The 16,376-nt window shown below is 49.2% G+C and overlaps 1 protein-coding gene across 1 annotated transcript; it reads left to right on the top strand.

The window, feature by feature from the left end:
• Window positions 1-1,810: 1,810 nt before the first annotated feature.
• On the top strand, window positions 1,811-4,072 carry LOC124673239 (subtilisin-like protease 1). The gene has a single exon (XM_047209359.1). The coding sequence runs from the start codon at window positions 1,814-1,816 to the stop codon at window positions 4,070-4,072; it is 2,259 nt and encodes a 752-aa protein (XP_047065315.1). The 5' UTR covers window positions 1,811-1,813.
• The last annotated feature ends 12,304 nt before the right edge of the window (window positions 4,073-16,376 follow it).

Here is a 16,376-nt window from a genome sequence, read left to right as displayed (position 1 = left end):
TGTGATATTTTTTCTTAGATATTAAGTAAAGCTTTATAAAGTTTGACTTTGACTACATCCTAAACATGAGGTAATTATGAACGGATGGAGTAGCACCTTTAGGCTGGCCATAGTGCAAAGTATCATATAGTAGTATCATTCATATGATACCAATCTATGCCACTTCTCCTATAGTAGTTAGTATCATCTAGTAGTATCATAATCTCATGATATTTAATTATTTGTAGAATGTCAATGCAATTGTGTGTATATGATATACTCCCTCCATTCCTTTCTATAGTGCCTATAGTTTTTTAGCATTTGTTTCAGAATATAAGGTTGTAGCTTAGCTTTTTTTCAATTACCCCCTCCCCGTTCAGCTCCCGAATCGTTCAGCTCCTAAAATTGTGATGGTAAGTTAGAAAGATATGGATTTCCCAAATTTTACGTTGATCTCAAATCATTTAGCTAGGGGTCTTGTGTAAAAAAATACTCTTGCGCTAATTTCCGTGCCAAAAAACAATAGGCACTATAGAATGGAACAGAGGGAGTATTTGACATTAAATTGTCTAGTTTCATGTGCTATGATATAGTATCATATTATGATACCACTAGCATATCTCTCCTAATTAATTATAGTGCCACATCAGATTTTTAGCTAAGGTGGCATGCATGATACTCCTTATGATACTAGCACTATGGCTAGTCTTATAGCGATCAACACTGCGTGCATGCAATTTTCATTGGTGACCCGTTCAACCTCGAGTGGTCGCATGCTCAAATATTTTCATTTATGAGAAGATTTTTTCTGATAAAATATTATGAGATGATATGTATTTACTTTTTGCGAAAAGAAAGCACATCATATGCGTCGGGACAAACCACCAGCCATTATGAGTACGTACTGTCTCATTTTCATTTATGAGTATATATGTTCACACGGAATAATCTTCAAGATCATGTGGATAATAAAAGAAAAGTCTCACCTATAGTTCATTTTGAATTTTCTAGTTCAAATTTTTGGTAAAATCTTAAAGTCAATAAAATAAAATAAACTATAAGTGGAACTTTGGTGGGATCTCACTTACATTTCTAGATTGAAATGCGTCGACATATTCGAATCCACTCCCTCCATTCACAATTACCTCATGTTTTGCTTTAGTCAAAGTCAAAGTCAAAATTTGTAAAGTTTAATCAAGAATATAAGAAAAAATATCAACATTCATAATATCAAATGCATATAATTTGAAAATATAATTTATGAAGATTCTGATACAATAGATTTTATATTGTACATGTTGGTATTTTTTTCTTAGAAATTAAGTTAAACTTTACAAAGTCTAACTTTGACTAAACCCATAGTTTGAGGTAATTGTGAGACTGGTCCCATCCCATGTTTCTATATTTTCATTTATGACAAGATTTTTTCGATATAATTTATGAGACGATATGCATTAATTTTTTTGCGTAAAGATACTACTACACATCATAAATGTCGGGGCAACCCACCAGCCGTTAATTCGAAAATCTCATTTTCATTTATGACTATATATGTTCATCCGAATAGAAATCTTCAAGATTACGCGGATAATAAAAGAAAAGATCCAGTATATTGTGCACATATCCCACGATCTTAACCAGATCATTCAGATTTGGCACAAAATAAAGTCACTTATGTTGCTGCATGCGCTGCATTTATCAAGGAATTAACTTGTGCCAAAGATACGATAATCTACAACGATCATTCATGCTGTATAAAGATGACCCGGTGGTCGATCCTATTCCAGCATCGCCATCACCTCCATCCTAGCTATCTGTGTGTTTGGTTCCAGCGATGGCGTCGTTTGGCGATTTCTTACCGCCCCTTCTCTTGCTAGCCACCGTCTTCTCTAGACCCGCATTGTGCTACATCAATCCACCCACCTCAAGGCCTCAACAGAATGTTGCAGAATCCTCTGCCTACCGCAATTACATCGTGCTTGTGGAGCCACTACCCTCGGATGCCGGTGAAGATGCTCACCGTAGGTGGCACGAGTCTTTCTTGCCAAGCTTGCGCGCCGATGAATCCATCCAGTCCCGTCTTCTCCACTCCTACACCGAAGTGTTCAGTGGCTTCACCGCGAGGCTCACTGAACCTGAGCTAGATTCGGTGGCCAAGAAGCCAGGGTTCATCCGTGCGTTCCCAGACCGGATTCTGCAACTCATGACCACGCACACCCCGGCGTTCCTCGGGCTCAGGAACGGCACTGGGCTCTGGAGCGACGCTGGCTTTGGGAAGGGAGTCATCATTGGGTTGCTCGACACTGGCATCCATGCGACACACCCTTCCTTTGATGATCATGGAATCCCGCCGCCCCCGTCAAGGTGGAAAGGCTCGTGCAAGGCGGCCCGCTGCAACAACAAGCTCATCGGTGCCAAGTCTTTTGTTGGAGATGACTCTGGAGACAAAGATGGGCATGGAACACATACCTCATCCACAGCCGCCGGGAACTTCGTCCCTGGCGCGTACCATGGCATCGGCACGGGAACCGCAGCTGGAATAGCTCCTGGCGCCCATATCGCCATGTACAAGGTATGTGCCGATGATTGTGAGGAATCCGCCATACTAGCTGGGTTGGATGAGGCCATCAAGGATGGGGTGGATGTGATCTCCCTTTCCTTTGGCCCCTACAAGGGCACCAGCTTTGATCAGGACCTTGTCGCTATTGGCGCGCTTAGCGCCGTATCCAAGGGCATAGTCGTGGTTTGTGCGGGCGGCAATGACGGGCCCATCCTAGGCTCGATCACAAACGATGCGCCATGGTTGCTCACCGTGGCTGCCGGCTCGGTCGACAGGAGCTTCGATGCTGAGGTGCGTCTGAGCAATGGCAAGAGCATCCACGGAGAAGCGCTTACCCAGGAAGCAAATCCGAGCTCAAAGTCGTACCCTCTCCTCTTCTCTGAGGCACGTCGGCATTGTGAATACAACCATGACAATTCCATCGTTGGTAAGATCATTGTTTGTGAGGCCATAGTGTCGTACTCTCAGAAGTCTGAAGTCCAAGGCTTAATTGGCGCTGGCGCAGCTGGCGTGGTGTTCTTCAATGACAAGACCAGTGGCTACACCACACTTCTTCAGGATTACAACTCCAGCGTGGTGCAGGTAACCGCAGCCGATGGAGCCATCCTCACATCTTATGCGGCATCACCAGGGAGAAGATTTGTGGCTAGCTTGGCGTACAACAACACACTGCTAGGCATCCACCCGGCGCCTGTTGTGTCATCGTTCTCTTCGCGGGGTCCAAGCTCCAATGTCCCTGGCATTCTCAAGCCGGACATATTAGCGCCTGGGCTCAACATCCTAGCCGCATGGCCACCAAACACAGATTCTGAATCGGGGCCTTTCAACATCATATCAGGCACGTCCATGGCCACTCCGCATATCAGCGGTGTTGCCGCGCTTATCAAGAGCGTTCATCCTAGCTGGTCACCAGCAGCCATCAAGTCTGCCATCTTGACAACATCAGACATGGTCAATAGCACTGGCGGCCCGATCTTGGACCAGCAACATAGGAAGGCTAGTGCGTATGACACAGGTGCTGGCCATGTGAATGCCATGAGAGCCGCCGACCCTGGTCTGGTGTACGACCTTGGCGCCGCTGACTATGCCGGTTATATTTGTTGTCTCCTCGGCGACCATGGCTTGGCAACCATCGTGCGCAATTCAAGCCTGACTTGCGCGATGCTCCCAAAGCTCAAGGATGTGCAGCTCAACTACCCGACGATTACTGTACCAATGACATCAATGCCTTTCACCGTGAACCGTACTGTGACGAACGTCGGTCCAGCAACGTCATCATACATGGCAAAGGTGGATGCTCCCAAGAAATTGGTGGTGCGCGTCTTCCCGGAGACACTGACATTCTCCAAGGCCGGAGAGAAGAAAACATTTGGCCTGACAGTGAGCAGCCATGGCGTCGGTAAAGAAGAACTCGTGGAGGGAAGCTTGAGATGGGTGTCGGAGAAGCATGTTGTGCGGAGCCCCATCGTCGCATCTGTCGGAGCGGCTGGTCATTCTTGCACACCAGCAGCATTTCCGGTATCCGTGCCCTAAGTTAGCTGTATGTTTCTATGTATCGCCGCTAATTCATCTTTAGTACAAAAATGTCACATAAACAGTGGTATTAGAGCAAAATTGATATTGATCAGTACAATTTATAGCGCAATATTTTGTGCCGTTTGTAGTATATTGCGTTTCACGTGGTCATATTCTATTTGAATCTAGTCTAGTGGGTTTGTCAAATTTAAAAGACCGGAAGATGATACCCCGCGTGTTGCGGCAAAAATAGAAAAGCAATAACTTTGCAAAATCAGCGTAAATAGTTTTAAGGAGAAAAATGGCGTGTACTGTGTAGGAGGTTGCGTAGAACAGAATGCTACAGCTGTTAGAACAATACTTGAATGCGTTTGAACAAACAACCATTTTATGCCAAATGCCTTTCCAGCGCGAAGAAAGAAGGAACATATATACTGAAGTTATACCTAAATGTATACTAAGACAATGATTCTTCTAGAACGAATTGAAGGTAATAGAGTCACATCACTGGTCAAATTCGAAAGTGACAAAGCCGTTTCCATTCTCCACGGATAGGCAAAATATTGGTTGAGAATTGGTATTTTGTTACGACATTAAAACATCTTCATGGGCGGTCCCGATAGCGTTTTAGGGCCGGCAACGAAAATGGGCTCGCACCGGTGTACCTCAAACGGCGCTGGCTATTTTTCGAGCCCAGTAGAATCGCCGGCATCCCCGTGCCGGCCCCTTGGCGAAGGACGTGAATCGGGCGCGCCGGCACCTCGCGGCACGTCTGAAAACGAGCGTGGGCTCCGCCTGGCAGCCAGACACACCGATTTCCCACCTCCTACCCCTGCCCAAGCTGACTCCCACCCCTCTAGATCGCCACCGTCACCGTCGCCGCCGCGCCCCTGCTTGCAATAGACACCGCCGCCTGTCTAGGAACCGCCGTCCATCGACACGGCGGCCACCCCCTCGACCGGCGGACGCTGTTTCGCCCGGAACAGAGCTCGCCGCCACCGCGGCACAACCGCCCCACCCGCAAGGTGTTCGTCCGATTGCTGCGATGGACATCGACGACGAGATGATGGTGCGGCTGTTCACGGAGGAGCGGAACGCTCAGGCTGTTCGGCGGCAACAGCAGCAGCTGATTCTGACGACCATGATGCGCATTCGCCAGCCTTTCTTCGTCGTGCCTCGGCGCGGCGGCTCAAAGCCAGCCAAGAGGAGGAACATCAACGGCATCGTCAAGCCGGCGCAATGCTGCTTGACGCCGACTACTTCAACGACGATGCGACTCATTCGCCGAAGGATTTCAGTGCCGGTTTAGGATGAACAAGGAGATGTTCTTGAAGAATGTCCACGGCGTCAGGGAGTACGACAAATACTTCATGGCCAAGCAAGATTGCACAGGTTTGTGGGGCTTCACCTTAATTCAGAAGTACATTGCTGCAATGTGCTGTCTTGCATACAGAGATCCTCCAGATACAATCAATGATTACATACGGATGGCAGAGTCAACATGTACAGAGACTCTCTACAGGTTTTGCCGAGCCATCATGTCGGTGTTTGCTAAAGACTATTTAAGAGCACCAAGAGAAGATGATATAGCTCGGATCCTGCAAAAGAATGCAGCAAGAGGGTTTTCTGGGATGCTCGGAAACATTGACTGTATGCATTGGGGCTGGAAGAAATGCCCTTTTGCTTGGCAGGGGATCTACAAGGGCATACTAGTGAGTGCAGTGTCATTCTTGAGGCGGTGGCAGACCATGAGCTTTGGATTTGGCATGCGTTTTTTGACATGGCAGGAACAAACAATTCATCGTGTTGAAGCGCTCTCCGGTATTTGCCAGGCTAGCTGAGGACAAGATCCTGCCGTGAACTTTGAGGTAAACGGCCACGCATACAACAAGAGGTACTATCTAGCTGATGGTATCTACCCGACGTATGCTACATTTGTGAAGACAATTCCCTCTCCGGCAAACGAGATGGAAGCTTATTTTGCAACATGCCAGGAAGCAGCACGCAAGGATGTTGAGCGTGCTTTTGGGGTGCTTTAGCAGCGTTTTTCCATTGTCAGGTAACCTGTTCTCACTTGGTCCAAGTCTCATATGTGGGAGGTGATGAACGCATGTGTGATCGTGCACAACATGATCATTGAGAGCGAGCGCGACGCACCTGTGCAGGATGATCAACCATTTGATTATCAAGGGCCACTCGCTGAGGTAGAGCATGTACCCCAAGAATTTGCCGCTTTTCTTCATATGCACAATGAAATTCGAGATGCAGTTGTCCATGCATAAATGAAGGTGGATCTAGCTACGCATTTGTGGGCGAGGAGAGAAGCTGCCAGCAATGCATGATTTTATTTCTATTTGTTTGGTTGTATGAATAATTTAAGTACTATTTGTTTGTTTGGTTGTATGAATAATCTAATTCTATTTGTGTGATTGTATGAATAAAATGTGATTGATATGTTGTTTCAAAATATTGTAAAAAGAAAAAATTAGGGGCTATCGTTTGGGGGAGGCGCCTGTGTGGGAACAGCGTTCCCAAATGGAGGATGCACTGCCGGCGCTCCCCATACAGCAACGCCGACGCTCCTGTCGACGACTATTTGGAGACTGCCGGTGGAGCTGGTCTTAGGTGAGTCCAGTAGTAACAGCTGGCTGCCGGGTGAAACTGAGTTCTTGCAGCAGTTGTCTGCATGGTGAAAGTCTACAGGCCAAGTGATTCAAAATTTGCAATATGTAAAGATGGGTTCTGTAAAGTATATGAAACTATCTGTAAAGATGGGTTCTGTAAAGTATATGAAACTATCTAGATGAGAACTCTCGCCTGTACCTATGTGATGAGTAATCCAAAATACACCAAAAACTGAATATACTGCTCTGATATTATCATATCCGGACATTGAAAAGAGAGAAAAGGCACTTATATGCGATGACCTGTGGAGATACATACGCGAGTAAGACCACTATTGCAATTATGTACTATATCTCTACTAATAAGTTACGGATCAACGGTATTGATAGGTTAAAAAACCGAAACAAATTTTCGTTCATAAAAAAACCTGGCATCGATCGCTAAAAAACCGGTCCTTGATCGCTACGGCCTGCTTTCAACGCGTGATTATTAAAGAAAAAAATGCAATCCAACACGGCAACCAACGCGGAAGATAAGGAAAAGAAACGCTCCGGGGAAAGTACCGTGCAGACGTTCGGCAATAAGAGCATCTCCAACAGGCACTCTATCCCACGCTGTATCCAAAAAAGTGACTGGTTTAGCGCGTGAGCGCAAAATGATGCTCCAACATGTGCTGTAACCGGCACTGTAAAATACAGCTTGGGCAAAAACGCTATGTAGTGCACTATATCTACCGCGTCGGAAAGAACGGTGTATAAGTTGCGCGCAGAAACAGCTACAGATTTTTACAGCTCCAAGGTTTAGAGCTTCTGTTGAAGATGAATATGCCCTCACGCGCTAAACATAGATGGAGCGCGTTGTAAAGTGATTTTACAACGCCAAAATTTAGAACGCTTGTTGGAGATGCTCTAAAAAGGACTCGAGTTCTAGCTTCGGCTGCGCTCTCTGGATGGGCACGACGAGCACATCTTCTGCTGGCTAAGAGCATCTCCACTCGTCTCCCCGACGAGGCCCCCGAACGATGTTTTTTTTCATCCGGACGGCGAAATTCGGCCCAGTCGCGCCCCCGGTTCCTCGATTTCATCCGGATTTGGGCCTAAATTCATCCGGCGATCCCACGCCATCCCCGGCCCCCCGGGGAGCTCTCGGGGACTCCGGACGAAACAAAAGCGCACGAAACGGCGAGGAAACTTCCCGCGCGTCTGGTGGCCCCAACTTGTCGGCGAGAGACACCGATCGTCGTCCTCATCGCATCGTCTTCCGCGCGCTGTAAAAGCCTGCCGCCAGTCAGCATTCGCCGGCCGCGTAGCTTCCACGCGGCGAGTTAATGCCGTCGCATCGGCTTCCGCGCACGCATCGTCTTCCACGCGGCAATAATCGCCATCGCCCGCCGCGCCTATTTAAAGCCACTCCGCTCGCCGCGACGCCCCTGCTCCACTCTTCCTCCATTCTCCCTCCCCTGCTCCACTCTTCCTCCACCTCCAACGATGGCGTTCTCCGACGATGACGGCGCAGCCGCCAATGGCTTCCCCCGCCGGTCGCTCCACCAGTGGGAGGGCCACCTCCTCCACCAGGCGGGGTACCCCTGCCCGCCGGACACGAGGCCTCCCGGCGGCGGGTGGCGGCTAAGTCGTGGCGGCGTACCAATCCCGCCGCCGCCTCGGGGCGACGCCCTCGACGCCGCCATCGAGGAGGCGCGGCTAACAATGACGGACGATGAGCGCGCCGACCCGCGCCACCACCCCGAAAACTACACGCGGTGGAACTCCTACTTCCTCCGGCGGTGGGAGCGGGAGCTGGCGGCCTACGACGGCCCGCCGCCTCCGCCTCCGCGCAACAACACCGCGGGACGCCGACGTTGGTGGAGCGCGCCGGGCCGGACGCTGGAGAACGTTCTCGAGCACATCGAGGGCGGAAACTTCCCGGTGCTGACGATGCCCCCTGCATCGAGGGCATCGGCGAGCCGCCGCCGGGGAAACGTCTGGCAGCTACGGCGCATGGCTGCCAGCTCGTCGTCTTCCGGATCGGCGCCGAGGCCGTCCTTGGCGCCGGTGAAAAGGGAGGCGACGTCTCTGTCGACGCCGGCACGCGTCAAGAAAGAGCCGGCGTCTCCAGCGCCGACCAGAGGGCGCAGCGGCGCCCTCGTCATCCGCGACCAACCCTCCTCCCCGCAGCGTGGGCGGAAGAGGAAGTCGGCGAAGAAGGAGGACGGCGCTGCCGCCACCAACGCCGCCGCAAACAGGCTCGCCGAGGAGGAGGCGAAGCGCGCGGAGGAGGCCGCCGTTGCGGAGGCGATCGCCGGGTCGCTCAAGGACTCGGTGCCCGCCGACAACGCCCTCCCCGAGGACGCCGCCCTGGAGTGGTCGAGGCGTGACTGGGAGTGCCAGGAGGCGGAGCAGCAGGCGAGGCTGATGGACCTGGCCGCCGCGCATCAACTCGCCACCCGCGCCGCTGCTCCAACCGCCGCCGCCGACGTCGCTCGCTACCGCCGGCCTGCGACACCTCCATCCGGCATCGCCGCCCCATTCGTCGACCTCGAAGCCTCGGACGACGAATGGTACAAGCCATCCCCGCCTCGGTGGGGAGACGCCGGCCAGGGCAGCAGCAGCCAGGCCGCGCCGCCGCAGGTCGACGACGACGACGGCGACGACGGCGGCGACTACACGGTGTTCTACCGCCATTTCGGCATGTAGAGCGCCATGTTTTAAAATTAGCAGTTGAATTCCCTAGCCGAATTCGAAATATAGTCGAATTCGGCCTCTATGTATGAACTTCGTCCGTTATATAGTAAATATCATTAAATTTAGTCTAAAATCGCCCGTTTTTTGCCGTAGTTTGTCAAGTTTCCGTTTTTCAAATTTGCATCGCCGTCTTCGTCTGGGCTCGCGGCTGGGAAACTACTCCTCCCCACGCTAAATCTTCCTCCAATCTGAACGAAAATTTAGCCGAATTTAGACGTGGGGAGCCCGAGTAGGGATGCTCTAAAAAACTGGTGCGCTCGGCCGGGCGCATTGTGCTTCACGTCCAAAACGCCTCGGCCGTCCTCAATCAGTGCCGACCACGCCGGGCCGATACACGTGAAGTAGGTGCGCCAAAGTATGGGGTTGGCGAGACGGTTGGCCAGGCTTAAAAAAGTAGTCGAGTCCCTCGAACGATCTCCAGGACTGCAGGAGACGTCGTCTGGTACAACATGCTACTGCGCGGTACGCCGTATATGCACTCGGCCCGTCGGCCGGCGGCGCCGCCCACGATTCTATTTTTTAATAAAAAGATTATATTAATATCAAAAGATATTAATTACATTCAGCCTCTACGACAATGCATCGCTCTAATGGCAGTACACATGCACACAGACAAAAGAGAGAAAAGAAAACTAAAAAATAAAAGTCCCGCCACATTATAACAGGCCTAGCAACATTAGTACATCCACCACCAAGACAACACCTGAAATACAGACTCTCAAAAAGCGACGCCTCCAAGCAGGGAATAGTGCACCAGCACCGTCGTCGATCAAAGATCTTAGATTTTTCACCCTGAAGATAGTCTCCGCTCTCAAAACAATGCCTCCAACAAGGCCATTGCCAGGCACAACCAGTTAAGGGCCGACCTTGAGTTTTCACCCTGAAAGGTAGGACTCTGAAGCATGTATTGTCGCCCCCACTTTCATATCACTGCTGCGAATTCCGGAACTCCAAGTAAGCTCGTCAACATCGCGAAGACTTGAACCTTCTTTAGCTAATCCCCAATCCCGCCTTCATGATATTCTCTGCGTCTGACTTTACCATGGACCAAAAGTCTCTTGATGTCAACACAGAACAGAGCTTCACGTCGCTCCCTCCGGAACGAAATGGTCGGGATAACATGCGTGCGCGTGACCGAATACCACCCGATCCTGTGAACTCCAGGCAAAAAATGCACTATTACATTCGCTGTCGGAGCCTTCCGAAACTCATCACTCCGGCTAGATGAAGAAAGATCGGCATTCGGAACGTCTTCATCTTCGCGAAAGAAGAACCCTAGGACCACCACCATGAAACCCGGAACGGCCGGCCGCCACGCTGCCGCGATGGCTGGGAACCACGGTCCATCTTCCTCCTCCAACCCGGCCGATGGAGGCCGGCAGCTGTCGGGATAGCGGCTACGCACACCCACGATGCGGAGACGGCCGGCTGCTGCCCGCCAGGAAAGCCTGGCCTAGCCTCAATGCCGCCGCCTCGCGACCATGTACCTTGGCACCACTGCCCAATCCCGCTGCCGCCCTTCCACCCCGCCAAGATCCACCACACCACCGCGTCCCCCGCCATGATCCGGGTGATGTAGCCGAAGGACATCACCACCAGACCCGCCGTCCACCGTCGCCGCCCCTGAAGGACCCTGCCTTCGTGCGAAGGGGAGTCCATGGGCGCGCCACCATCGCCCCCTTCCTTTGGCAGCCGGACGCGGCCACCACCGCCGACCCCGACGACGGCAACGACCAGGAGGAGGGAAATCAGCCGGCCTCTGGCTAGGGTTTGGGTCGTCTTCTTGTCAATCGTGGCTTTCTGGTGATTCGATTCGATTCGGGTCGCAGAGAAAAAAGACTAACGAGAAACTAGAGAGGAGAAGAAAAACAACCACGTGCTATAAGCCTATAAGGCGACCAGACGGACAGGTAGCAGCGCCTTAGTCAGCATGTCCATGGTGTGAGCCGTAAGGTACGAATCAGAGGTAGATGAGTGCGAGATCGGTGCCTCGAAGAAGACATTGTATGTCGCCATGTAGGAACATGAGGAGGCGACGTAGACAAATGCGAGGCTGCTGCAAGGAGCTTCATCGCTGTGCACCTCTCCTCCATAGCCAGAGCATGAACCTCAGCGGCGTCAAGGCCGCCGCTGTGGACGCGGTAGTTTGGCGTCGTCAAAGAATGGAGGACTGGGATCTGAGCTCCGGTCGCGTACTCGTGATGTCTTCGTCCGTCGTCACCGTGGCAACTCAAACGGGACCTGCGCGGAGGGTGCTGCCTTGCCCGGCGTCGATGTGTGCCTGCCAGCCTGTCTGCCTGTGTCGATGACTCAATCGAGATCGTTTTCATCCGCTGCGTGGATGCGTTGAGGTCCTAGCCGTTCCCAAATCGATGTCTTGCCTCCAGTATATATCTTTCTCATTTTTCTCAAGGTCGCCGCAAAGTTCTCCATCTACGCCGTCGAGAGGAGGAGCGGATCCTTACGTCGAGTAACATAGTGGACTGCAAGGCACATATCAAAGCAGCCTTCACGGTGCTGTCACGGGCAGCACAAAACTGGGGTGGTGGCTAAGCTGATGTGGTGGTGGGATGGTGGCAACTGGTGTGGTATACGTATATGCTGTTTTCTCCTTATAACTTCGATTTTCTTTACTAGTACATAGGACTAGGAAAGATGCCCGTGCGTTGCAATGGAATAGAAAAAATCAACTTTTGAAAAATGCTATCGTGACCACGTACGTAACCGTTGCTTTAGTTCGACATTGTTCATAAACTTTAATTATTATCATCTTTCAATTGATCTACTCTTTTATTTAATATACTAATTTAGATTTTTTAACTTCATATAATATACTTATATTTTAAACAACCATACACACTATAAAATTGAGATCTATCATAGGTAGCACCCATACAATGATTTTTGAGAAAAATAGATTGATATTGGTAAGTACTATAAATACATCATTGCTTAGTACTCTCTCCGTCTTATGAAATATTTCTGATATTTGTCTAAATATGAATGTATCTAGACACTAAACAATATCTAGATACATATGAATTTTGATAAATCTTAAACATTTTCATGAGACAGAGGGAGTATTATCAATGCAATGGTCAAATCAAGCTGGTCTTATGGCCAATCACAGCTGTTTTCATGTAGATGAACTGCTGGTGTTAGCGCTTAGCACAATGCACTAAATCAAAACAAAAAACCTATACCGAAATTGGTCCGCGGCCCGCTCGCTCCCCCACGCGTTGTGTTAATCCGCCCCGCAGCTGGGCGGGAGATAGGGATTGTGCATAGGCCCTCCCTTGCACCGCAGCAAGCGTATAGGAATTACCGGCTCTATGGGTTCCCTTCACTTTGGGCCATAATAGCCGGCCTATGTGCTTGTGTGGCTCGCCGTCTCGCCTACCGCAACTATTTTTTCCGGAAACTTGGTAAAAAAGAATCCAGCCGCCGCTGACCTGATGCTGGGCTACCGGGAAAGATTCTGCAGGAGCTCCCTCACGTTCAGGGATTAAACAAGTGGTGCCGTACCTATACTGTACGATCTAGTGCAATTGTATCGTGGTTTACTTCCAGGCATCGTCAGCTCCATCAGTTACCAGCGCACTTTCGTGATGATAATTAAGTACTACTACCCACTCACCCAATGGCGAAACAGTGAAATTCCTTTTTTGCGATTCTTAAAACAGTGAAAGCTGGGGTGTGTGAGTTGAGCATCGATCCAGTCACCGAAAAGATCCATGATGATATCAGGTATCGGCCGGTTGGACCGGATGCGATCGGCAAACTGTACGCGCGAAATACAAGTGGCGCCATGGCTCGCACTCACCCCGCCCTATCCGCCGGACACCACCACCTCACGCCGACCGCGCGGCAAGCGTCTCGCCGTCGGCCGTCAGGGCCGGTACCGCAGTACGCACCCGGCGGCGGCGGCAGGCGACAGCTGCCGCGACGCGCGCTGTAGCTCCGTAGATATGATACAACGGCATGGTGACTCCGGCCGGCGAGTGCCACCCGAGAAGCGTAGGTGTTGATGATGCAGTGGCATGTGATGCATGATGACCATCAGGTGAGGCGCCGTGAGTAGATCTAACCTTGCTGGCTGCGCCTCGGAGGCCTCGAGAGTGGATAAAAGAACAAACTCCCACGTCGTACGAACCAACTGCGTGCGTATCACCCACCATCTATCTCATCCCCCCAAACCCGAAGAATAGTCTTCCTAGATCCTGACGCATCAAAGGTTTTGCTCAAACAAATTCCCACTAGATCAGATTCAGCTCCATGTTGCATAAGATTCAGCCGTTGCAGTGTGCCTCAATCTCTCAAGCAGCTCACCTGGATCTCTGGAGCGTCTCTGCGCAAAATCGGTTCACCTAAATACTGTACAGAATATAGCCTACTTGTGGCGTGGCTGAGCATGTATCTGGGGCGAAGGCAGATTAAATGGTCGCTCGTGTCAAACCAACTAGTGGCGCAAACCTGCAGCTATTTTTTCGGGCTCGGGCTCGGGCTCACACACCTCCATTTCCACGATGCGTCGAGATGCTGTTATTAACGGTGGTGCTGCACAAGTGTGATACGTCACTAATTATTATCCCCAATGAGCACATCCTAGTAGTGTGGCCTTTTCATCATTCATGTTATAACATTACTCCCTCTGGGTTTATATATGGGGCCACCACATATTCTGAAATAGAACTTTGGCTAATAATTCGATCAGTATAATACGAGTTATATGTCATCAAAAATATACCAATATATTTATACTTGAAAGATGTTTCCAACAATATGCTTTTGGTGGTATATAACTAACTTGTTATCGATCAAATTGGTAATCAAGGCTTTGGTTTGGAATACTTAGTGACCTTATATATAAAAACAAAGGAATAATTTACTTTGTGTTGCGGCAAAAATTGATTAATTTCACCCTTTTCTAAAACTTGAACACAAAAGGAATCAATTTTGAAAAATAAACATAACCTACCCTTTTGCACGACACCCGCTCCCATCGCGCCATAGTTGCATTGGTCGACGCCATGGGTAGGGTGTCATGGTATCACATCTAGATCTAGCATGCCACATGGCGCCCTGCACATTGGCGTCGTGCTATGCAACCACGGACCCGTGGGGTAGGAGTTCATGCAAAAAATGTCACTTTGTGAAAAAAAAACTTAAAACCGATTTATTTAATTTGTGTTAAAATTTGAGAAAAGGGCCAAATAGGTCCATCTTCACCGCATTCTTGGTTTAGTCAAAATCATACTTCGTAAAGTTTCATAAAAATATAAAAAAATATCAATATATATAATATCATATACATATAATATAATACAAACTTTATAACTTTATGTTGATATTTTTCCGTGAATATTTAGTCAAAGTTTACGAGCTTTGAGTATGATCGACGCATGGGTTTGGGTGTTTCCATCAATATTCATTGTGTTTTGAGATTTGGATAAAAGATGAGAGAGAAAGAATTTTTTCCACCTACTATGGTGGACACAAATCTCAAGAAATAAATAAACGGTTACAAAAATACCTACACCCATGCATAGATGTACAAAAGTATTTCCACGAACGTAAAATATGAAGTACTTGGGAAGGCATACATACGGAGTAGGAATCAAAACGGGTTGCACGCATCGGAACTTGAATTACTGACTGGCCTATCAAAGCTCATGCACTCTCCATACAATACTGCTCCTAGTACTAATCTCGAACAATGAGAGCTAATTACTTAATCAGGCTCCCCTGATCTTTCATAGGTTTTGCCCTTTTAGGAACGAGAGGCAGCGATCGGTGTGGGTGGAGCCAGCAATGCCAAAAGGCGAAATTCTGAAAACTGCATTCAAAAAAATAAAACTGTACCCGTTGGAATATATAGTAGCATAAAGGATGGTGGCGGTACTATGTGCAGCATAAAAGAAGCTGGAAATGTAGTGGAGCTAGAGTGCCCTAGGTACTGCGACTAGTCTATTTGGAAAGGAATTTCGCTCTCCCATCAATGTGCATGTCAAGTTCCCATTGGCCCGAGGCGTATCTGGCAGGGGAAGCTCTCACTCACTCGCTCTCGCTTTTTGCTGCCGAATTTTTCTTTATCTTCTTTGTGTATTCTTTCCATGCAAAGAAATGCTTCAGAGGACATGGACACATGCAGCAAGTTCTCTAAACTTATAGTAGTACTACGACTATTCAACTAGAGTACGCCGCATGCACATATCCTTTCGGTTTGTACAGAAACTGCATATTGTTTCTGGTTACTGCTGCAAAGGATTGACAGGTTTTTTGCAACAAAAAAGCTTGGGAAAGAATGCAAACTTTATTCTTCATCATGGTATCACGTGAATAGAGTACTCATTCTCTTTGCAGGATTAACTGCTAACAAAAGATTAGGTTAGGCACAATCTGCACATGCTACAGGATGCTTTTTATGTAAGTGCACCGATTAAGAAATGTGCAATGGCGGCAAGAAGAGGAAAGCAAGGAGCCGCCATGGCAATGCAGCTAATTTTTTAGGGCCAAGCTGATCTCCATGTCCCCCTGAATCCCTGATGCCCTGGAGCTCCCTGAAAAGGAAACATATTGCCGAATGCGTGGCTGACGCGTGTCGCAGCTAACTAAGCACCAGGCGCATTCTTAATCACTTTACTAATCACTCCCAGCTGCAGATCTGCTTGGCGCGCGCGCACTCACACGCTGGTGCGACAGCCGAATCCTGTCAGGGGTAACACGTGGCGAGCTCCCAGCACTGGCCCATCCACTGGTGTGCAGCATGCAGGCGGCACAGCAGGGTAACAGTAATTCATTGCATTGCCCAGTCAACAGAACACGTTCTACCAGTGAAATTGGGCATACTCTATCACTAGTCACTACTGGTATACTACTCGTGTACTTCCCCTGTCACTGAAATTCAATTCGAATTCAGGGTGGATATGCTTCCTATACCAAAAAACTATGTTTTG

The sequence above is a fragment of the Lolium rigidum genome, chromosome 7, assembly GCF_022539505.1.
Source record: "Lolium rigidum isolate FL_2022 chromosome 7, APGP_CSIRO_Lrig_0.1, whole genome shotgun sequence".
NCBI lineage: Eukaryota > Viridiplantae > Streptophyta > Magnoliopsida > Poales > Poaceae > Lolium > Lolium rigidum.
This window is presented reverse-complemented; position numbering and strand designations above follow the sequence as displayed.